The 23074-nt window shown below is 46.7% G+C and overlaps 3 protein-coding genes and 2 non-coding genes across 19 annotated transcripts in view; 4 read left to right on the top strand and 1 right to left on the bottom strand.

Annotated features, from left to right (window-relative positions):
* The window catches only part of xpot (exportin, tRNA (nuclear export receptor for tRNAs)), a 147151-nt gene that overhangs the window by 46613 nt on the left and 77464 nt on the right, over positions 1-23074 (bottom strand). For 7 of the 9 annotated variants that reach the window (XM_069904223.1, XM_069904221.1, XM_069904227.1 and 4 more), the window contains one exon: positions 2183-2304. In XM_069904223.1, coding sequence (XP_069760324.1) covers positions 2183-2242 — 60 coding nt within the window. In that variant the 5' untranslated portion in view covers positions 2243-2304. Of the gene's footprint in view, positions 1-2182; positions 2305-3504; positions 3578-8107; positions 8332-23074 lie in introns of those variants that run through there. The other 2 variants (XM_069904228.1, XM_069904226.1) reach the window with 2 other exon arrangements.
* On the top strand, positions 8589-19126 carry rpl18a (ribosomal protein L18a). Of its 4 annotated transcripts, XM_069904236.1 has the most exons (6): positions 8613-8695; positions 10320-10465; positions 10917-11096; positions 13634-13763; positions 16814-16923; positions 18983-19126. In XM_069904236.1, exons 2-6 carry the CDS (start codon positions 10340-10342, stop codon positions 19073-19075), a joined length of 639 nt encoding a protein of 212 aa, XP_069760337.1. In that variant the 5' UTR covers positions 8613-8695; positions 10320-10339; the 3' UTR covers positions 19076-19126. The 4 variants fall into 4 exon arrangements, with proteins under 4 accessions (XP_069760338.1, XP_069760340.1, XP_069760337.1 ...); XM_069904237.1 differs by lacking the exon at positions 10320-10465 and having other exon boundaries at positions 8589-8695; XM_069904239.1 differs by lacking the exon at positions 16814-16923 and having other exon boundaries at positions 8605-8695.
* Positions 10732-10863, top strand: LOC138746401 (small nucleolar RNA SNORA68). Its single transcript, XR_011346940.1, has one exon. It is a non-coding gene; the product is annotated as a small nucleolar RNA SNORA68 (small nucleolar RNA).
* Positions 11991-12126, top strand: LOC138746402 (small nucleolar RNA SNORA68). The gene has a single exon (XR_011346941.1). It is a non-coding gene; the product is annotated as a small nucleolar RNA SNORA68 (small nucleolar RNA).
* c11h12orf56 (chromosome 11 C12orf56 homolog) overlaps positions 21637-23074 on the top strand; it is a 65804-nt gene continuing 64366 nt past the window's right edge. For 2 of the 4 annotated variants that reach the window (XM_069904232.1, XM_069904231.1), the window contains exon 1: positions 21638-22231. In XM_069904232.1, the coding sequence (XP_069760333.1) occupies positions 21977-22231 (255 nt within the window). In that variant the 5' untranslated portion in view covers positions 21638-21976. The other 2 variants (XM_069904233.1, XM_069904234.1) reach the window with 2 other exon arrangements.

Genomic DNA, 23074 nt, shown 5'->3' with positions numbered 1-23074 from the left:
TGAGAACAGAATAAGCCATCAAGTTTACACTTTCCAGGGAGAGCATGCACACTGCCTTCAGACCTAAAGCACATGGATCTCTGGACATGACATACAGGTAATGATCCAAGCAAAATGAAACTCTGTGTTAGGTCCAGCAGCAGTCCTGTCCCACCATTTAATCATGAGCAGATCCATTTTCCCCACTCAGCCCCACCCTTCTCCCCATAAACTTTGATGCTCTTTCTATCAACCTTAAATACACCCAATGATCTACCCTCCACAACTGCCTGTGGCAACAATTCCCAATCCTTTTTCCATACATGGTTCGAAGGATTTGTTATACTGGGTCATATGCCTTACCCAATGGTTAATAGTCTTTTATTGTCTTGGCAAATAAGTTGTTGTTCACAATCAGCGTTAAACTTGCTGAATCGTCAACATTCACAATGGAATGCGCTCCAGTTCTCTAGTCAATATTTTAAGGCGTTCTCAAAATAACACCAAAATCATTAGTCTGTGCGTTTGTAATAGGGGCCTACGGCAACACAACAAATGCTACTAATTTAACGAACAAGGATTATGCAAAACAAGGCTGCAACAAAGGCACATTTCACAAAAAATTTCCACCACAGCAAAATTCCCGGTGGTCTGGGAAGGGGCTAAAATAACTCAGCCTCTCTCCCCCTAAAATAACATAAAAGGTGTGAGGACAGTTGACCAAAGGGCCTGAGCCAAATTAAAGTCCCATAAAGAATTGGCGAAACTTGAACTTCGCCAGCTTAAGACACGCTGACCTAATGAAAGAACAATTCAAATATTTCAGAAGCCAGAATTGGGGGATGGCAGGCAGAAAGATGTAATATATTGTTGAGGTCAAAATTTTAAAGACCTTAAGAATCAAGACTTTCCTTAACAAGTACCTAATTTAGGTTTCCAGAATCAGTTATAAACCATCAGAAGACCTACTTCTCGGAGGATCTTTCCTGGTTCCAACACACTAATGGCATCGAGAAGAAAGCACAGTAGCGCCTCTTCGGGGGTTTTAGGTTTGGTGTATCGCTAGAAACCTTGGCAAATTTCTACAGATGTGTGGTGGAAAGTGTGCTGACCGGCCGCATCATGGTCTGATACGGGGACACCAATAGCCCCAAGTGGAAAACCCTGGAAAAGGTAGTAGACACAGCCTAGAACATCATAGGCAAAACCCTACCCACTAACGAGAATTTCTGTAGGGAACACTGCTGTCAGAGAACAACAGCAATCATCAAGGACCCACACCACCCAGCACATGCTCGGTTTTCGTTGCTGCCATCAGGAAAGAGGTATCAATGCCACAAGACTCGCACCACCAGGTTCAGGAACAGCTGCCCCCTCCACCATCAGACTCCTCAACAACAAACTCATCAGACTCATTTAAGGACACTCACTTGTGCACTGTTTTTTATTCTCTCTGCAGAGTTTGTTTACATTCATTTGTACATTGTTTGGTTTTTTCCCCCACTAACAATAAGTGGTAATCCTGCCTCACTTGCAGGAAAGAATTTCAAGGTTGTATGTGATGTTATGTATGTACTCTGACAAATAAATCTAAAATCTGTAAACACAGGATTTTCAGACTAGGATCAAAGAACAGACAACTGAACATTAATGTCTATTGATTACAAAGGCAAGCGTATGAGAGTCAGCAAACTTGCTGATGCAGAGATTGAGATGAAAGCATTACAGATGGGAGTTAATACATGTAGATCGCTGATCAATTTCTCTTTCAGCAACACTTCCTTATTTGCCACTGGATGGCCATGACTGACGTGCATACAAGCTAGTGTTTCACCACATTATTACTCTAACAAATAAACCAAAACATTTTTCAAATCAAGATGATAAAGCTTGTCCACTTCCTGATTAATTCAATGCAAGAGAAATAATTTGATATCAAAAATTACAAATGTAACCACAAGGTTTCATTATACACCAACATGGCATTGCGACAGAACACAAAGATTTCATATTTAGCAGGAATCAATTTTTTAATATAAAAAGTACTTGCAAATTTCTAAAATGTTTCTTTACATCGAATAGCACGTTTTGTATATCAATTTTCAATGGTGATCATCTAAAGCTTGCATGCAGATTTTGAACTTCATCTGTGCACAACAATTCACCACACTGACAACACGGTAATTCAGGCAACTTCACTCACCCTCTGCCTGAAACTGGCATCTGCATTTGGGCTCAATCCCAGAAGAGCTTGCTCATCCATTGTGCTGATTACCTATCTTCGACAGTGGGTTTGCTCTCCTCCCACATACAGCCTATGAGCATCTATCAAATAACAGCAAAACACACATTGTCAGGTTAAACTAAGCAAGAGTGACATTTACGTAATCACAAACTCCACATAATTGAATGATGACACCCACACGCAAGAGCTGTTTATTATCATCTGATTGTACAACCCAGAGAAGTAGTGTTCTCCAGTCATGAAAACGAAACCAGACAAGCGATACATGTGCAGTACATACATAAAAATATTGCTTAATTAATAGTAGTCTCAGAGGGTTTGTATGAGCAGTTCATTAGTCATTCAGCATTCTCACCACCCGTGGGAAGAAGCTGTTTCTCATCCTGGTGGTGCTGGCTTTGATACTTCTGTATCTCTTTCACAACAGGAGTAGCAGAAAGATGCATGGTGGTAGGTGTCCTTAACAATTTTGCAAGCCCTCTTCAGACAACAATCCCAGTAGATCATGTTGAAGGGGGAGGGAGGGGTGTAAGAGGTGGTAGACCTGCCACTCTTTCAGTCTTGTAGATCGATTTCAAAACTAATGCTCTAAACTCTAAAGCAATCATTCCACAGTGATGCAGCTGGCCAGGGCACTCTTGACAGAGCTCCTGTAGAAGGTTGACAATATGGTGGCTGGTAGCCTTGCCTGCCTCAAGTCTTCACAGCAAGTGCAGTTGCTGTTTAACCTTACTGACATGTGAGGAGATACTGTGTGACCAGGATAGGTCACTTCTTAGACTTGGAGGAACTTGGCGCTCTCCACTTGAGGTGCCATCACAAAGCACTTGCTGTATCTGTGGTTTTGTCCGTGAATGATGCTGTGCTGCATTGATGGCAGCTCGACTTCCTAAGCCAACTATTTCTCCATTGTTTCCTCAAATCAAGATACACCAAGAGGAAACAGTTTAAAAAATCTCCATTCACTTATTTTCCTTCAGATTAGAGAAAGTAGAGAAAGCGTGAGCTTTTATAGAGGTTTTGTAGAGCCAACGACCTGGGTTAGAAGACCACGCTGTAAGGGTATCCTGCATGAGGATACCAAGTCTCTTTGCATCTCCCAATTTTAATTTTTCTCCCATCTAAATAATTGTCTGCCCATCTATTTTTTTTTCTATCAAAGTTGCATGACTGTAAACTTTGGGGTGATCCCATGCACAGTGGAATTCAGGGCCGACTGCTGTGCTCCCCTGGTGTAAGAGCCTCAACATTTAGGGGCGCAGTTAGCACAACACTCTTACAGTGGCAGCAATGCCTGTTCAAATCCGGTGCTGTCTGCATGAACTTCCTCTGGATTCTCCAGTTTCCTCCACCCTTTAAAAGGAACAGGAGTTGTAGGTTAATTGAACAGCACGGGCTCGAGCTGCATATCAAAACTCTTTAAATTCAAAAAAAAAAGCAAGTGCACTTTGACATTGAGGCACATGTTAAATAACTCCGCTGCCATCAGAGATCTTTTCTGTCATTCTTCTACAGGATGGAGGCATCATTGACGTAACTATCATTCACTGTTCATCTCGAATTGCCCGAGGACAGAGTGGTTTGTTGACTGGCTCAGAAGGAAATCTGGAAATGCACCTGGATGAAGTGTTTCCTTCCAAGAGAATAAATCAGCTTTTGCTACCTGGTAACTTCATTGTCGATATTAACCTTTCAATTCTACATATGGTTATTGGAGTGGTTAGTATAGTGGCTCGCTCAACGGTGTTACAGTGCCAAAGACTGAATCCTGCACTATCTGTAAAGAATTGGTACCTTCTCCCCATGCCTGTATGGGTTTCCTCCCACCATTCAAAACGTACGGGCATTGTTGGTTAATTGGGTGTATTTTGGCAGCACGGACTCATGGGCTAGAAGGGCCTGCTACCCTGCTGAATCACTACATTTAAGTTTAATACAGGTGCCTAACCTTTTATCCAGGCTCATTGGGACTGGACACCTGCCATTGTTTGGAATTTTCTGGATTTCAGAATCATTTTAAAAAGGGCATCCCTTTAAGCCAATGCAATGTTTCAAAATTGCACAAAACCGGGGGCATGGGGTGTTAAATGAATCAGACATCACAAATAGTGCAAATGCAGTAAACTCGCATCAGAATGAACTCTTTTTAAAGAGTTCTTCCATAGGAAACCATAGGGGACTCTGCAGCTCTCTTTGCCATGAAAGTTGCCTCCAAATAGAAGAGTTTAAAAAATATTGTGCAAATATTCTCCATTTTTAATAGGGCACCCTCTCTACCTTCAACAGAAAGGTGATTCTCAGCACCAAGCACCGAGCGGGAGAGAAGCAGGCGGCAGCTGGCTCATAATCCCCCACACAGCTGGGACCGCTCTACATATCCCTGGCGCTGGCAGAGCATTTCCAGCTGTGGACAGCAGGGGATAGGAGCGAGGCGGTCGGGTGTATTCATTAGCATTTTGTTGCTGACAGGCTACAGTTCAGTTTAGACCGCAGGCTGGCTGCAAAAATGTCTTGGGCTGCTGCAGGAAAAATTCCAGATGATTTTTTGAATGGCAAGACGCATATAACAGTTCAGATATTGAGTTAAGGAGCATCTGGACGCAGCAATGATTTAGAGAGATTTTAAAAAATTCATCAAAAGGAAAAAAATTAACCATGCCCTTCATCAACCCCACCACTCCCCAAAGTAGTAGAGAGGCAAGAGCTAAGAGGATGAGCAGGAGGGGTTGCAGGAGGTAGCAGCTGGGTTGTTTAGGATGCGAATTTAAGAGAATGGAAAAGGAGGAGAAGGGGCAAAATAAATAGTGACCAGTTGGGAAAGAGCAAGTGCGGAGGACAAGGGAGCATGGCCAGCCAGGCGAGCTAGTGAGTCCAGGGAATAGGGTAATTGAGCTGGGGCAAGGAGGGGGTGTGGAGGGTTACTGGAGTGGGGGAGGGGGGGAGGGGGGGGGTGGGAAAAGCAGGTCGCAAGGCAGCACCGGAGGGGGGGTGGGGGGGAGGGTCACAGGGCAAGGCGGGGAGGGGGGAAGAAGGGGGAGGGTCACAGGGCAAGGCCGGGGTGGGAGGGGAAGAGGGGAGGGTCACAAGGCAGGGCCAGGGTGGGGGGGGGGAAGAAGAGGGGAGGGACACAAGGCAGGGCCGGGGTGGGAGGGGAAGAGGGGAGGGTCACAAGGCAGGGCCGGGGTGGGAGGGGAAGAGGGGAGGGTCACAAGGCAGGGCCGGGGTGGGAGGGGAAGAGGGGAGGGTCACAAGGCAGGGCCGGGGTGGGAGGGGAAGAGGGGAGGGTCACAAGGCAGGGCCGGGGTGGGAGGGGAAGAGGGGAGGGTCACAAGGCAGGGCCGGGGTGGGAGGGGAAGAGGGGAGGGTCACAAGGCAGGGCCGGGGTGGGAGGGGAAGAGGGGAGGGTCACAAGGCAGGGCCGGGGTGGGAGGGGAAGAGGGGAGGGTCACAAGGCAGGGCCGGGGTGGGAGGGGAAGAGGGGAGGGTCACAAGGCAGGGCCGGGGTGGGAGGGGAAGAGGGGAGGGTCACAAGGCAGGGCCGGGGTGGGAGGGGAAGAGGGGAGGGTCACAAGGCAGGGCCGGGGTGGGAGGGGAAGAGGGGAGGGTCACAAGGCAGGGCCGGGGTGGAGAGGGGGAAAGAGGGGAGGGTCACAAGGCAGGGCCGGGGGCTGGGAAAGAAGAGGGGAGGGTCACAAGGCAGGGCCGGGGGCTGGGAAAGAAGAGGGGAGGGTCACAAGGCAGGGCCGGGGTGGGAGGGGAAGAGGGGAGGGTCACAAGGCAGGGCCGGGGAAGGAGAGGGTCACAGGGTAGGGCCGGGGTGGGAGGGGAAGAGGGGAGGGTCACAAGGCAGGGCGGGGGGGGGTGGGGGGGAAAGAAGAGGGGAGGGTCACAAGGCAGGTCCGGGGTGGGAGGGGAAGAGGGGAGGGGAAGAGGGGAGGGTCACAAGGCAGGGCCGGGGTGTGGGGGGGAGAAGAGGGGAGGGTCACAAGGCAGGGCCGGGGTGTGGGGGGGAGAAGAGGGGAGGGTCACAAGGCAGGGCCGGGGTGTGGGGGGGAGAAGAGGGGAGGGTCACAAGGCAGGGCCGGGGTGTGGGGGGAGAAGAGGGGAGGGTCACAAGGCAGGGTTGGGGTTGGAGGGGAAGGTCACAAGGCAGGGCCGGGGTGGGCGGGGGGGGAGAAAGAAGAGGGGAGGGTCACAAGGCAGGGCCGGGGTGGGCGGGGGGAAAAGAGGGGAGGGTCACAAGGCAGGGCCGGGGTGGGGGTGGGGAGAAAGAAGAGGGGAGGGTCACAAGGCAGGGCCAGGGTTGGGGGGGGGGGAAGAAGAGGGCGGAAGAAGAGGGCGGGTCACAAGGCAGGGCCGGGGTGGGGGGGGGGAGAAATAAGAGGGGAGGGTCACAAGGCAGGGCCGGGGTGTGGGGGGAGAAGAGGGGTGGGTCACAAGGCAGGGTTGGGGTTGGAGGGGAAGAGGGGAGGGTCACAAGGCAGGGCCGGGGTGGGCGGGGGGAAAAGAGGGGAGGGTCACAAGGCAGGGCCGGGGTGGGGGTGGGGAGAAAGAAGAGGGGGGGGTCACAAGGCAGGGCCAGGGTTGGGGGGGGGGGGGGAAGAAGAGGGCGGAAGAAGAGGGCGGGTCACAAGGCAGGGCCGGGGGCTGGGAAAGAAGAGGGGAGGGTCACAAGGCAGGGCCGGGGTGGGAGGGGAAGAGGGGAGGGTCACAAGGCAGGGCTGGGGAAGGAGGGGGAGGGAAGGGTCACAGGGTAGGGCCGGGGTGGGAGGGGAAGAGGGGAGGGTCACAAGGCAGGGCGGGGGGGGTGGGGGGGAAAGAAGAGGGGAGGGTCACAAGGCAGGTCCGGGGTGGGAGGGGAAGAGGGGAGGGTCACAAGGCAGGGCCGGGGTGTGGGGGGGAGAAGAGGGGAGGGTCACAAGGCAGGGCTGGGGTGTGGGGGGGAGAAGAGGGGAGGGTCACAAGGCAGGGCCGGGGTGTGGGGGGAGAAGAGGGGAGGGTCACAAGGCAGGGTTGGGGTTGGAGGGGAAGAGGGGAGGGTCACAAGGCAGGGCCGGGGTGGGCGGGGGGGGAGAAAGAAGAGGGGAGGGTCACAAGGCAGGGCCGGGGTGGGCAGGGGGAAAAGAGGGGAGGGTCACAAGGCAGGGCCGGGGTTGGGGGGGGGGGGGGAAGAAGAGGGCGGAAGAAGAGGGCGGGTCACAAGGCAGGGCCGGGGTGGGGGGGGGGGAGAAATAAGAGGGGAGGGTCACAAGGCAGGGCCGGGGTTGGGGGGGGGGGGAAAGAAGAGGGGAGGGTCACAGGGCAGGGCCGGGGTGTGGGGGGAGAAGAGGGGAGGGTCACAAGGCAGGGTTGGGGTTGGAGGGGAAGAGGGGAGGGTCACAAGGCAGGGCCGGGGTGGGCGGGGGGGAGAAAGAAGAGGGGAGGGTCACAAGGCAGGGCCGGGGTGTGGGGGGAGAAGAGGGGAGGGTCACAAGGCAGGGTTGGGGTTGGAGGGGAAGAGGGGAGGGTCACAAGGCAGGGCCGGGGTTGGGGGGGGGGGAAAGAAGAGGGGAGGGTCACAGGGCAGGGCCGGGGTGTGGGGGGAGAAGAGGGGAGGGTCACAAGGCAGGGTTGGGGTTGGAGGGGAAGAGGGGAGGGTCACAAGGCAGGGCCGGGGTGGGCGGGGGGGAGAAAGAAGAGGGGAGGGTCACAAGGCAGGGCCGGGGTGTGGGGGGAGAAGAGGGGAGGGTCACAAGGCAGGGCCGGGGTTGGGGGGGGGGGGGGGAGAAAGAAGAGGGCGGGTCACAAGGCAGGGGCTGCTGGCTGAGCCGATAGCGACAGAACCACAGGAGGCGGTGTGTCTGGGGCCTGGAGCTCGGACACCCCCCTCTCCTGGACACCTACCTTCCCTCATCCCCAGGCGCCCTCCTCAACACTCCTCGCGTGGGGAGTCACCACGACCGGAAACGGCCTGGGCCACGCCGGGCGGCTGGGTCACGACCTCCGGAAACAAACCGGCTGAAGCCCATTCGGTTAAAGAAACAGGAAGAAAACCTCACTGCATGTCTGTAGTGAACGTGTCCCCTCTGTCTGAAGTGGAGATTAAAAACTGACGGGATTTGATTTGCGAGGTTCCCTCCCCCCAATCATCGGCTGGAAGGGAGCTCGATCCCCATTGGCCTCAATCGAGGCCCCCCATGACGTCATCGCGCTGGAAATCTACATATAAAAACGTTTTCCAATTGCTTTCCAAGTTCGTATCTGATTGATTTTAATAAGGGAAATGCTGCTGTTAATTTCCCCTCTGTTCAAATGTTTTTGTTTGCTTTTAAAAAGCTCCGAACCTGGTATAAATATTTCAACCAATGGGCTGGATTGTAACGTCCGCGCCGCCACTTCCGGAAGCTGGGGTGTGATTGGCGTCCGCGGGTGACGCCACTTCCTTTCTCCGGTTGCAGGCGGTGGAGAGGCGGCATGAAGGCTTCGGGCAACGTAGGTGGCGGCAGCTCGTTGTGGGAAGGGGAAGCCGAGGCTGGGCGGGAGGGGCGTCCGCGGCCTGTTGGCAGCAGCGGGAGTTCCGAGCTGGCTGGCCGTGTGTGAGTGTGGAGGTGGGGGGGTTTCGTCGGCCTGGGGTCTGGAGGCGGCAAGGCCTGGAGCCATGTGGCCGGGCCCCTGGAGGCCTCGTCGCCGCCGTTCGGCCAGCCCCGGGTGGGGTGTCGCTGGCCCGGTGTACTCGCTGAAATTTAGGGGAAAGAGAGGGGTATCTTAAGCCCATTGGTGGGGAGACTAGAACTCGGGGACATAGCCTCAGTACCCAGGGGAGGAGGTTTAGGGCAGAGATGAGGAGGAGACGCTTTCTGCAGAGGGCGGGGAATCTGGAATTCACTGCCCATTGGAACAGTGGAGGCGGCCCCAGTAAATCTAAGACCAGGTTGGATGGATTTTTACATAGTGGGGGAATTGAGGGCTGTGGGGAAAAGGTAGGGAAGTGAATGTGAGCCTATCGTCAGATCTCATTGAATGGCAGAGTCGGCTCGATGGGCCAGATGGCCGACTCCTGCTCCCATTTCTTCTTTTCCTCTCCCTCCCAAAGTCCCATTTGTCCCCTTTGCATTTGTGTGAGCAGGCAAATGTCATTCATAACAAAAATCCACCCTTTCCCTGAGTTATCCCCAGGTACTGCACTGTGAGCTTAGATTTCTCTAGTGAAATGTCTGAATTGGAGCTTGTACCCAGTGCGAGAAAAATACTCGTGTAATATTTGGTCCTGTATAAAAGTTGAACCCCCTATTTTTGGTCCCAGCTGGGTATCCTTGCCCCATCTGCTTGCCAATCCGTGCTCCCAACAACATAGCCACCTGCCTGCCATTTGCCACCACCGCCCTCCCCCCACTTTTTTGTTCAGAAGCTTGCTGGCGTTTTCTCCTACTTGGACAAGGGCTCAAGCCTGAAATGTCGGTTATGTTTCCTTGCCTTTGCTGCAAAAAGGATTCTATTTGAACTGTTGAGCTTCTCCCTGCCCGGCCTCCCCCCATTACAGTGGTTAATTTTGTATCTCGTATCATTTCTCAGCATTCTTGGTCCCCAAAAGTTGACTATTACATGAGCATATACAGTAGGGCACATAATTTATCAGAGAGTTGCAAAAAATTCTTCTGTGCAGTGCAACAATAAAATGGGGGAGGCGGGGGTGATGATATGTTGGCCTTTGTGGTGAATAATATAGAGTATGTAGGTAGGTTACTGGTAGTTTTTAAAAAAAAAGCAGGAGAAACCCAGCTGGTCAAGCAGTCCACTTTATATAGGAAAGATTAAAGATACATAACCAGTATTTTGGGCTTGATGTTAGTTTTTGTCTCATCTATAAGAATTATTGAAGGCAGTGTAAAGGTTGAACCTTGGGAATTAGTAGTTGAGTTGAAAGATTGAGCAGGCTCAATTGCACACAAATAGGAAGAGGCATCCACTGAAGCACAAAACATTAAAGGGGGAGGGGGTTGAGAGGATGGTTCACAACTTATTTTTTAAGATTTCATTTTTTTAATATCGTAGCTTAATGAACTGAGCTCCCACTGCTTAGATAAGGAATACAGTCACTTTTCCTATAAATCCTTAGATTTTATGGAATGACCTGAAATGTGCACTGTTCTACTGACACTATGCAAACCTGCTACGAAAATTCAGGACACTCAGCATCTTCAGAAAGTAAAAGGTAGTCGAAGTTTTGGCCTGAGCCCTTTGCTCTGCAATGTTCAAAATCAGGCAGGTTCCTTCTTTAAAATTCAGACACCTGCCTTACTGAATGAATGTTTTGGCTTCCTCTGGCTATGGATGCTGTGTTTCTACAACACTCGTGTTCTGCACTTGACCACAGCACCTGCAGATTTTCCATTGGTAGACGAATTTGTCGAACACGATGGATAAGGAGTTGGGTGGTGGGATAGTGGTGGTAATGGCAGCACAGTACCAATGTTTGGAACTGTTGTCAAGAGTCAATTATAACGTTCATGTCACTGTTTGATCTTAGTTTTGCATACAAACCCAAAGGTCATTGTTCTACCATTTAATGACTTTTTTTTAAGTGTGCAGAAATTAATTGTACCTTGTCGCCTTTTGAAAACTTGAGTGTTTCATAAAGTGAAATTTAAGGTGCTACATAGTTTGTTTTCGTGTTACGAGGTATACATGTGATATTAACATGTGCACACTTCAGCTTAAGGAATACAAGGTGATTGGGCGACGCCTGCCCTCGCCTAAAGACCACAACCCTACTCTCTATCGGATGCGAATCTTTGCTCCAAATCATATTGTTGCCAAGTCTCGGTTTTGGTATTTCATTTCATTGATGAAGAAGCTGAAGAAATCTGCTGGTGAAATTGTCTACTGTGGTCAGGTAAATATTTGGTTTTCCCTTAATGTCATGGTAGAATCTAACCATTCTTGCATTGCAGCTTTACTGGAGTAAAGTGATACGATGGAGAGGTAATATGTCCCTCTACACAGAGACTCTGCATATTGGGGAATGTTACACTATGTCCCAGTACACAATGAATTGAAATACAAAAGTCTGCAGATGCTGTTATTATAATAGAAATGCAGGAGAAACCCAGCAAACCTCATGATGTCCATAGGGAGGCAAGGTATATTAACAATGTTTTAGGCCTGACCCCTTCTTCACAGTGTGAATAAAAAGCAGGCATGTTTTATCCAGATACTTGAAGGGCTTGGGCCGAAATGTTGGTTCTAGATCTTTTCCTCTTTTGGATGCTGTGAGACCTTCTTGTGACAATGCTGATGAGCATAAGTGAACCCAAAGAAATATTTTACTGTTCTATTGATGGTATGCATCAACCATCCGACTCCTGAAAAACAGCCACGTTCAGAGACTTGTTTAAAGTGGTACTTTGCTCATTATTTATTACTGAATATTTGTACTTCACTGTTTATATTTTCTTTATTTGAATACAATTTAGTTGCTAATTAGAAATTGTGTCTGGCCCGCAGGAAAAAGAATCACAGGGCTGTATCTGATGTCATGCATGTTCTCGGACCATAAATTTGCATTTTGAATGTTGGGGCAAGCGATCAGATATAGGTCACAGAAATAAGTACAGCAGTAAGTTGTATATGGCCTGCAACTGGTTTTCCTGTTGGAGTCATGGCTGGTCCCATAAAGTCCATTCCTCTGGAATCTTAGTTTCTCTTTGTACTTTTAGAAACCAAAATTATAGGAACCTTGCATCCTGCAACTGAGCATTGAAAATTCAGGCCAGTCAGCAGTTAGGGTTTTGCATAAAACCCAAGCGTTATTTTATGTTCATGTTTAATTTCTTTGTCTTTGAATGTGCAGAAATTAATTGTACCTTGTCACCTTTATGAATCTTTGCAGTGTTTCAAAAAGTGAAATTGAAGGTACAACATGATTTACCTGCGCAGCATCTGTTTTTTTTGGGGGGGGGTCCATTTTTCAGGGTCCAGCGATCTGCAAGGTGGCTTGCAATTTAGTATTGATTTTTCTCTGGGCCAAATTGGTTAAATTGAGGAATATTGGTTTGGGTAAATCCACATGACTCATTCCTTAAAATCTGGTTAATAGAAGTCCAAATTATTTTTAATATGGTTTTGAAGAAATAACCAACCGTGTCATCTATAATTATAAATGCAAATGCTTTTGAGCAGATTACTTCTGTATCTAGAAACATAAAAAACTGCAGATGCTGCAGTCTGGAATAAAGAACATGAAGGGTTCTGACCTGAAATGCAGACAGTTTTTTTTAACCAATGCTGCATCTGCAACATGTAGTTTGTTGCTTCTATATCTCCACTGGCCACCGTGACAGAGGTGCACCAAAGAAAAGGTACAAGGACTGCCGAAAGAAATCTCTTGGTGCCTGCCACATTGACCACCGCCAGTGGGCTGATATCGCCTCAAACTGTGCATCTTGGCACCTCACAGTTCGGCGGGCAGCAACCTCCTTTGAAGAAGACCGCAGAGCCCACCTCACTGTCAAAAGGCAAAGGAGGAAAAACCCAACACCCAACCCCAACCAACCAGTTTTCCCCTGCAGCCGCTGCAACCTTGTCTGCCTGTCCCGCATCGGACTTGTCAGCCACAAACGAGCTTGCAACTGACGTGGACTTTTACCCCCTCCATAAATCTTCGTCCGCGAAGCCAAGCCAAAGATCTATGTTTCCGTTGCCTTGGCATTTGCTCTGTACTGTTTAAGTGCAATTTTATTGGCTGCATGCTTGAAGATTTAATGATTTTCAAATTTGTCTTAATTTTCAAAACTGCAATTTTCACTCTGTTTTGTGCTTTGTTCAAACAGGTATTGTTGGCATTGTTCAAAAATGCAATCTGCTGGTTTCTTTGCTATTCTTGTTTTTTGGATTTGTGGGTATTCTCAAATATGTCATGTGAAATATTATGCTTAGAGTATCTTTCCATTAATGTCGCCTGATCTATCTGGTGGACATGCCTTTTATAGCTTTTATGTGTTTTAAAATTTTTCTCTCTAACTGTCCTTGTTACCCTAGCAACTCAGCGGCTGCTTCAACCATTAGTCACCATAGCAATCCTGGCCTCACCCTGTTGCAGGGGTTAATTTTATATCTTGTGACCTTTCCCACCATTTTGGCAATTTACAACTTATTTTCTTCCTTTCCCAATTCTGACATAGCTTTAGGCCTGAAATTTTAACCCCACTCTCTCCCGCCTGACCTGAGCTTTTTTTCTGCTGTATTGATAAAGACTCATCTCTGTATCCAAAGATTTTTAATGAAGCATGTCATCTTAAGATAAAGTTTTGGATGTGTTCCAAATTATTAATTATGGTTATTGGAAAAATATTTTTTTTAAGATTGTTTTTCTCACGAGTTCTGGAATTTTATGTATATTTTGAAGAGTGCTCGTAATTGTAATTCTTGTAGGTTTTTGAGAAGTCACCAGAAAAAGTGAAGAACTTTGGAATTTGGCTGCGTTATGACTCTCGTAGCGGAACTCATAACATGTACCGGGAGTACAGAGACCTGACAACTGCTGGCGCTGTGACCCTGTGCTGTAAGTAACAGTAGCGGAGCTTTCAGAGTCGGGAGGCGAGGGACCACAGAAGTGCTGTCTGGCAGCTCCAATGGCCCAGATTCCAATCTGACGCCTGCCACTGTTTGCACATTCCTCCCAAAGGCGTGTGGGTTGTTCAGATTATTTGCTGGTGTCAATTACCCTGGGTGAGTGATAGAACCTGTGGGTACTTGGGAATGCGAAATGAACTAGCAGGTTTATTGTTGGATGAGTGTAAATGATTGCTCTTTGGTCAGAAACGTTGGCTGAAGGGCCCGGATGAGTATTGGTCTGTTATCTCCTTTTCGAGATGCCTGCAAAGGCCAATGATTTGAAGGGAATTCTAAATAGAGTAAAACCCCTGTCATCTGGAATTAGCACTGTTGGGAGAAAGTGGGACAGTGGGATTTGTGTGGGGAAAGATGAAGGGCTGTGGGGAGAGCGCAGGCCAGTGGAATCAATGTGGGGACTAATACAACGCTGTTATACATGGTGTACCTGTACTCTTTTTCAACTTGATTGGTTTGTGGGAACATAGCCCCATTGTAAGTTGAGGAGAACCTGTGCATTGAGTGCGGCCTTCAGTTACGGTTAAGTCCTGCATTCATATAACTGTAGAGTACAATTGGATTGCAATGAAAGGATCAATTAGCACCAAGCAAGGACATTTTTGTCCTGACCAAAACCATCGCTGTAAAATCGAAGGAATTTGTTTTTACAGCACGGTGACAGGCCATTTGACCCATGCAACCCAATTAACCTACACATGATACGTTTTAAACAGTAGGAGGAAACCAGGGACCACTTGGAAAATTCACGCATACATGGGGAAAATGTTTAAATTCCTTTACAGAGACCGTGGGATTCAAACCCCGAACCTGATCGCTGCCGCTGTAACAGCGTTAGGCTAACCGCTATGCTAACCACGCCGCCTCTGAGATATGAGCATGCAGATCAGAATAATGGGTCCTAGAGTTTCAGGTGGATGCCTTGTGGCTTCACCCACCATGTCATGGGCATTGGGACTGCTAACTGTTTTGTTCAATCCTGCTATCTAATATATTTGCATGTATACCTTGTGCGGTGAGAGGTTCTTTTGAGAGCAATCTGATGGGTCAGCTCTAACTCATGTAGTCATGTAAGCAGCACAGTTTAGAGAGGATAGTTATGAAATTAAAGACCAATTAATTGGTGCCAAATGAAAGGGCAGCAGCTTGATTGCCTGTTGTGGGATTTATTGCGCCAAGTGACTGCAGGAAGGAAACTGCCTTGTAAGTCTGTTGGTACAAGTTTTCAGACACTCAAGTCTTTTCTCCTCAATGTTATGCCGACCAATATATTCCTACCAAATCAAAATCTAAACTTTTCCCACCTCATAACCCTCTTTTTTATTTCATTCATGTGCCTTTCTGGACTATCTTAAATGCCCCTAATGTTCCAGCCTTCACCACCACCACTGTCCATCCATTCCCACACCCACAACTTACCCCTGATGTCTACTCTAAACTTTCCTCCTTTCACTTTGTACAGATATCCTCTGGTGTTTGCTATTCCAACCCAGGGGAAAAGGGTGCTGGCTGTCAGAATCTGATCGCCCTTTATTAATTCTCCTCTTGGCCTTCATTCCAAAGAGAAAAGTCCCAAATATGCTAGCATTGCCTCATAAGACTTATTTTCCAATCCAGGCCACATCCTGGTAAATCTCTACGCCCTTTCCAGTATGTTGGCTACCTTTCCTAGGCAACCAAGGTTCACATCCATAAAGGTCCAAACTAGATTCCACACAGGGGATTGCAATTTGCCACCTTCTGATTTGCATTCACCACCTTCTGTAGATTGATCATGAGAAGAGCCGCTGACAAACCACACTGGGTCTGTTCTCATTGGTGCAACTGAACAAGTGCTAAACTTCCTTCATCTCTGAGAAAGTAGAGGCATGGTTTTTTATTGACTGCTGCATCAACATGGTCATATCATTATGGGTGTTTATTTCTAAGAACCTGAAGCTTCCTCTCTTCAGTTCAGTGCCATTGATGTGGACAGGGATGTATGAGGTGTGTTATGACATACACTCAAAAAGCTATTTTTTAGGGAATAGCTCTGGTTTTTGGCTCTTCAGAAGAGCTGACTAGTCCCATGCAAAGTAAAAGATGCAGAATCTATTGAGCATTGGTGTTTTTTTCCAATGGTTGCAATGCTGTTAAATTGTATTGGTATAAATGCATGTAATACGGAGGACCTGGATGTACGATTTAATGTGCAGCGCAAGTTTGGAAGCTCTTTGTTCATGTTCAAAATCAGTGTTTGCAGCAATCAGTTCTTCAAAAGTTATATTAAGCATAGTTTATGCAATTGCTTGTAACATGGGGAGTACGTCTACATTTTAGAGGTAGGAATTACACATCTGTTTCTCTTTAAAAATGACTCGCACTTTGATTGAATCTGATGCCTTCGGCTTATTGGTAGGTTTCCAACTTTCTCTGCTCTGAACCCTCCCAGCAACATCCATAATTTGTGCTTCACAAATAGAGCAATCGTATTTTGGGTTTCACCCAATGCTGAGAATCCAGCATTCTGTGAATTTTTTTTGTCTTAAGATTAGCACAAATAGACCACGTGGCCCTTCCAGCTAGTGTATGTTGACCATTTTACACTAAACCTACATTAATCCAAATGTTTTTGCTTTCCCTTTGTTCTGTTCAACGCCTTTCTGGTTCAACCACTCGCCTATACACGTGTATCAAAATTTATTGTTGTGAACACGTCAGTCTTGGATTAGACTCATTGGGCTGACTTCTGCTCCTAGATCTTCTAATGTCACAAAATTTGTTGTTTTGAAGCAGCCAATATTGATTTAAATCACTTTTTGAAAATCAAAATATCAAAGGTCCATTTGACCTCCACACAAGATGGCTTTTGAGCTCAACTGAACCTGGGTTGTGGGAGCTGTGAGCTTTACTGCCTGTGCCCTAGAGCCAAATCCTGCTTTGTTTTCTAAATAATTGTGTGGTTAGAAGATTTTTTTGAGATGTCTTTCTGCATATTTGTAGACCGTGATATGGGAGCTCGCCACCGCGCTCGTGCCCACTCCATTCAAATCATGAGGGTCGAGGAGATTCCAGCAAACAAGTGCCGCCGCCCTTCTGTGAAGCAGTTCCACGTGAGTACTTGCTGTCCCATATTCTGTCCTCTGAGGGCATTTTTTTGGTTTCTGTTTTCTCGTGGTCATGGAGCCCATTGTTAATGCCTGTAAAGGCATAATCTTCCCCATGCGTATTGGCATCCAGCTTTCTCCACTCCATTCCTCTTTCTGCCAGGCTGTGATTGTCATTTTGAACAGAGTGTGATCCCAGGTGTGTAAATGCGTGGGCATTTCCTTTTGGGTCAATAACTTGGGGCCTGCCTATTTAAAATTGGTGGGAAGATACTAGGGAAGTACCTTCACCTACTGAGTGCCTGAAGGAGAGGTGAGGATCAGAAAAGCTCACCACATGTTTAAAAAGTACCTGGATAAGTACTAGAAGATGACTGGCCTTTGGCAGGCTTCACCATGTTGTGTCAAATGCTCTTTTACAATGTAATTTTCCACATTCCATACAATTGTAAAGTTTATTGTACAGTGTAAATATCTACCACAATGCTTGTTTTATTTACGGGTAGCTTGTTTGAAAAAAACTACAGTATTGTACATTATTTATAATCCCATTTCAAATCTAATTAATTAGAGATTGGGATATAGATAGTCACAGTTACCATAGTGCAAGAAAAAAATTGGTGTTGCAATACTGCAGACAGTCCTTGTGTGGTCATACACAATCTACTGAAGGAACTCAGCAGGTCAAGCAGTGGGAGAGAAGGAATGGCGATTTCAAACCAGAACGCTTCGTCAGGGCTGAAGTTTTGGGTCAAAACATTGACCATTCCTTTTCTCCCATTGATGCTGTTTGTCCCTGCTGATTTCCTCCAGTCGATTATCTGGCTTCCGATTTCAGCATCTGCAATCCCCTGTGTGCCTCCAGTCTCGGAGCAGTCCATGATTAATGCAACAGGAGGTGACCAGAGCTTTTGACATCCCCACCAACCCTTCCATCTTGCACAGCATTTTTCTCAGCATTGAGCTGGTGTACCCATTCCACTTGTCACCAAATTAATCCATAATTCTCTCTTGTATTTGCTGTTCCAAGATTCAATTTATTGTGTGCACAAGATTTTTAAAAAATCTTGACCTGCCCTGCAGTGGTAAACAGTCACCAAATTATCCAGTGCCATTATTAAAACCAGTCAGAGAATTAGAGAGGATTCCTTTCAGATATATCAAGTGGTCATGGATCTCGTTGCTGCCTGCGGTGCCCCCATTGCCGCATGACCCATTTAGCACTGAAACTGAGCTCAAGGATTCTGCATCTAGATTGCCATGCCTCAACACCTGGTTCTGAATTCCCAGGTTTCACCCGGAAACCTGAGAAAACAGAAACCAGAAAAATGCCCTCAGAGGACAGAATATGGGGCAGCAAGTACTCACGTGGAACTGCTTCACAGAAAAATTAGTGCCAGATGTCTTTAGTGAGGGTTACCAGCCACCGTTCCTACCTGCATGAATCCTGAACCCAATTCCTGGTTCCCACAGTCCAGTCACCATCAGCCTGGAACCTGCCACAGCAGCCCAATTTAGCGTGTGCACTCCATACAGTAATCTTGTGGGATTGATGTAAGCCTCCCCAGTTTAAGCATTTGTACTGTCCTACCCTCACTCCTGTTGTACTTGCTGAATTGTGTTGGCTCTTGGCCAACTGCCTCCAGCTCCACTGTTGTCCACTGCCTTCATGTTTCTGAAATTCTCCACTATAGCCCTTCTTCTGAATCTACCCCATGACTGCTTTTGGTCAGATGTCATCTGAAATTCCCTTCAAGTTTTGGTATTTGGTGCCACAGTTGTAGTGGATAACACAAGACTATTACAGTGCCAGCCACATGGGCTTGAATCCTGCGCCGTCTGTCAGTAGTTTGTGCTTTCTCCCCATTGTCTGCTCCCACCCTTCAAAATGGACCGGGGTTATAGGTTAATTGGATGGCATGGGCTCGTGGGTTGGAAGGGCCTGTTACTGTGTTGTATCTTAATTTAAAAACAAAGTAATATCTCTACACGCTATAAATTTTCAAGTCATGAATATTGAAGACTTGAGTCCTGCTTGCATCTGATTGTTGAATTTTTTTTCCAGGATTCGAAGATCAAGTTCCCTCTCCCACACAGGATTCTGCGTCGCCAGCACAAGCCGCGGTTTACCACCAGGAGACCAAATACTTTCTTCTAAAGTGTTTTGATAGTGTTGGATCAGTCTGAAATAAATGTCTGGTTGACATTGGCTGTCTTGTGTCCTTTTAAAATGTAAAAGTGCTGTTATGAGGTGTATGTTTGTGCAGCACGGTTAATGCAGTTCTAAATGCTGTTATTTTTGCTTGGTGTATTTATATAGTAGCTGTTACTTTTTAATGGTGGCCCAGGAGAACCATGCCCTGTTCAAATAATGTTCAAAAACTGGGATTTCTGCTTTGCCTCTGCAACAGGCAACTGCATCTTGCTGCTTTTCCATCTGCTACTGGACTGATACCTGGCCTTCTCATTCCTGAGCTGAGAAGATTTAGGTCAAGCAGTAAAACAACTTTTGTTGCCCATGTAAAGCCCTGACCTCAGCATTAGCTACATTCAAAGACAGCAAATCAAAATATTAAGGGTTTCCAGGAAATTGCAGCAATGTATCCTCTAATCCTTTGGAAAGGAGTCTGCACCAGAAATTCAAATGTGGCACTTCAACTTCACCATTTTTTTCTGCTAAACACAGTTGATTTGGTTAGTACCACTTAGAATAATGCCCTGGTGTTGAATGCTGAAATAGGAACTTGTATTTATCAACACTCAGTAGTAATTTCTATAACCCAGGAAGACTTGACCCATAAGCAAGTGAATTACCCAAATGGATTAAACAGCAAGCAACCCTTTGAGATGTATGTTATGAGTGGCTTTCAAAGGAGAATTTCAAACAAAAGTTTTGAGGGATATGATAGTCCATCTATCACACCATCTGGATCACTTCAAAGAGCTCAACAAATATTCTGATGCTCATTGGCATTTGTCATACATAAAGAATGTTGTTTGACCTGCTGAGTTTCTCCAGCATTTTGTGATGTGACCTCAACCAATAATTGCTTTGGGAATTGAACCTGCACCTTCTCTAGTGAGTGTTTGCCCTCATAGTGGTCTTCAACTCCATGGAACCCTATTTGTTTCACTTTACCCTCATTCCTGCCATATCCTAAATGGTAAGACCTCAAGAGCAGATAACTACCACTCCAAGGAAGAGAAGGACATGAACACAAGAAATAGCAGGTGTCGGCAATCTAGCCTGTAAAGCCTGCTCAATCATTCAATGTGATCATACCTGATAAGTTCATGTCCACTGACCTACCTTTTCTTCATATCTCTTAATTCCCTTACAATGTAAAAATCTATCAAATGCTGAAAGGCCTGGACAGTGGATGTGGCAAGGTTGTTTACCATTGGAGGGGAATCTAGGACAACAGGGCACAACTTTAGGATAAAAGGGGATCAATTTAAGAATGAGATGCAGAGAAGTTTCTTTAGCTAGAGGATCATGGGTCTGGAAGCGAAGTCATGTGTATCTAAGACAGGTTGACAGTATCTGAATAGTCAAGGCATCAAGCTTTACAGGGAGAAGCCTGGGGAGTGGGGCTAAGAAATGAATAGATCAGCTCATGATAGTCTTGTGGGTGAGAATAGTGCAGGAGTTGAAGGGGTGGCATATGGCAAGGAAGGCACAGTTGAATTAACACTGAGACTGATGGGCTAAAGTGTGTTTATTTTAATGCAAGGAGCACAATGAGTAAAGCAGATGAATCTGGATCGGTACATGGAGTTATGCTGTGGCCCTTATGGAACCAGAAAAGTGGATGTTAATGCATTCTAGTTGGAGGATGTCCAGTCGGAAGGTGTATTGTTCCTCCCATTTTTGGGTGGCCATGCAACCACGGACAGACATGTCAGCAATGAAATGGGGATTAAAATGGGTGGCCATTGGGAGATCCATGGAATTGCAGCAGACAGAGCTGAGGTGCCTTTGAAAGTCTACGCCCAGTCTCCAATGTAAAGAAAATCACAACACGAGCACCAGACTCTAGATGACCCCTGCAGATTCACAAGTGAAGTGTTGCTTCATTTGGAAGGACTGTTTGGGGTGAAAATTTAATTCAGTCTGTCTGCATCGGATCTGCTACCAATTTCCAACATTTTATATTTAGGTGACGTGTCGAATTAGAGAAAATACCTGCAGTATAAACACGATGCTGGAGAAACTCAGCAAGTCAAACTGTACTTTATGTAGCAAAGATAAATATACATGACCAACATTTCGGTCTTGAACACTACACAAAGTATTAGTGAGATGTAGGCAGGTGCCTGAATAAAATGGTGGTGGGGGGGGGGGGACAGAGAGAGGAGCACAGGCCCACAGGCAGGAGGTAATAGATGGATAAGGGAGGGAAGGAATGGCTCTGAATGGAGAGGGAAGAGGGTGGACAGCTGGAGGAAAGGAGACAGAAGGATGAGGAAGAGAGGGAGATCATTCAGAAACCGAAGTCGACGTTAATACCATCCTGTTGGAGAGTCCCAGACGGAACATTAGGTGTTGATCCTCCAACTTACGGATGGCCTTGGATTGGCAATGCATCAGGCAGGCACCTGTCTGCCTTGATGAAGGGATCTTTGCGATATAAGGTAGACCTGCTGAGTTTCTCCAATATTGTGTGTGTTTTACTTTAACCACGGTGTCTGCAGACTTCCGTGTTTCACAGCTCTTGTTAGGGCCGCTGTGATGTCCAGGGGTGAGCGCAGGAGCATTGAAAAAGATCAATCCACAAATCACAATGTATACTTACTATTCTTGTTCGGATATGAGAGAATCAGTGAATGGATGGACAGTGTGCGAGGGGGTGGCGGTTGTGACACCGAACTGGCTGGTGATTGGCCTTTGCAGTAATTGTGACGTGGCCGGGAGGGGGACCCCCTCCTCCCCGGGAGCGCGCGCTTGAGCTGAGTGTTACAAGTAGAAAGTAGCCAAGATTCTGTTGCAACTTTCCGGGCTCCCCATAGTCTGGTGGAAATCAGTGACTTTATTCCCATTTTCCCCTCCTGCCTGTGCATGGCGAGGAAGGAGATGGGCATATTCCCTTCCAAGCGGCACGATAAACTCGATTTCTTCCTCAAGAGGCACCTGGACGAGAGTGTCTTCAACAAGATCCGAATGTACGAGGCGTGCATTGTCGCCACGGAGGGAAAGCTCAAGAAAACGTTCGACTTTGTCGTCCTCACCGACGAGTGCATCTATCTGACGCAGAACCCACCCAGAACAATCCACGAGGTGGTTCATTTGAGTGATGTGGTTGCAATTGAACTGGTGAGCACATCTGCTTTTTGTTATAGTGGACTTTATACGAAGTAAACACGATGAAACAAAAAAAAATCAAAATGCTGCGCCTTTCAAATATCAGAATTTGGATCTACATTTTCTTTGCCTCGGTAAACTTTCATTCCTCATTTTAATCCTTTTTTTAGACTTTTGAGTTTGAAAGTTTGTTCTCCTTACCAATTTTGCAAGTTTTGTTAAACCCTTTTCGTTCTCGGTTTAGTGGAAGATGGCGTTTTCTCGTTGGCACTGACAGATTTGAAATAAAAGGGTTTATTACCAAAAGACTCGCGCCGGCGCCCTTTGGGAAGGGGGGGGGGGGGTCTAATGTCTGGAGTTTAGCAAAAGAACAAGTGCATCAATTATACGTTGTTTAGAACAGATCTGGAGAGACGAAAGGGCAGAAAAAGTCACGGAGGAAAATCATACGATTGGGGGCCGTTATTCGATTCATAGTTGCAGTCAGTATAGATAAACCTTATTTGGAGGGTAGATTAGTGAGACTAATAGGCGGGGGGTGGGTTTAACGACAGATCATGGATCATATCAGAGAAGTTTAAAATCTTTTATATAAGGGAATTTTACATGTATTATTTGTATAATTTTTTATTCAGTATTTTTGGACATAGTACGAGTTATGATTTAATTGTTTAATTATAATTGTCGAATTTGAATTGTTTAATTATTACAGTTATAGAACCCTGAATGGAGTAAGTTGTGTAATAATTTTGGTTCTGCTTTGAATTTGCAATTGATAGGTGATATGTACATGAAAGGATTTGATTTATATTATCATTAGTTTACCTTGTGTGAAGGGTTTTTGTTAAACTCAAT

Source organism: Narcine bancroftii, chromosome 11 (assembly GCF_036971445.1).
Source record: "Narcine bancroftii isolate sNarBan1 chromosome 11, sNarBan1.hap1, whole genome shotgun sequence".
NCBI classification, from domain to species: Eukaryota; Metazoa; Chordata; class Chondrichthyes; order Torpediniformes; family Narcinidae; genus Narcine; species Narcine bancroftii.
The sequence above is the reverse complement of the archived record's forward strand: the minus strand, read 5'-3'. Positions and strand labels throughout refer to the sequence as shown.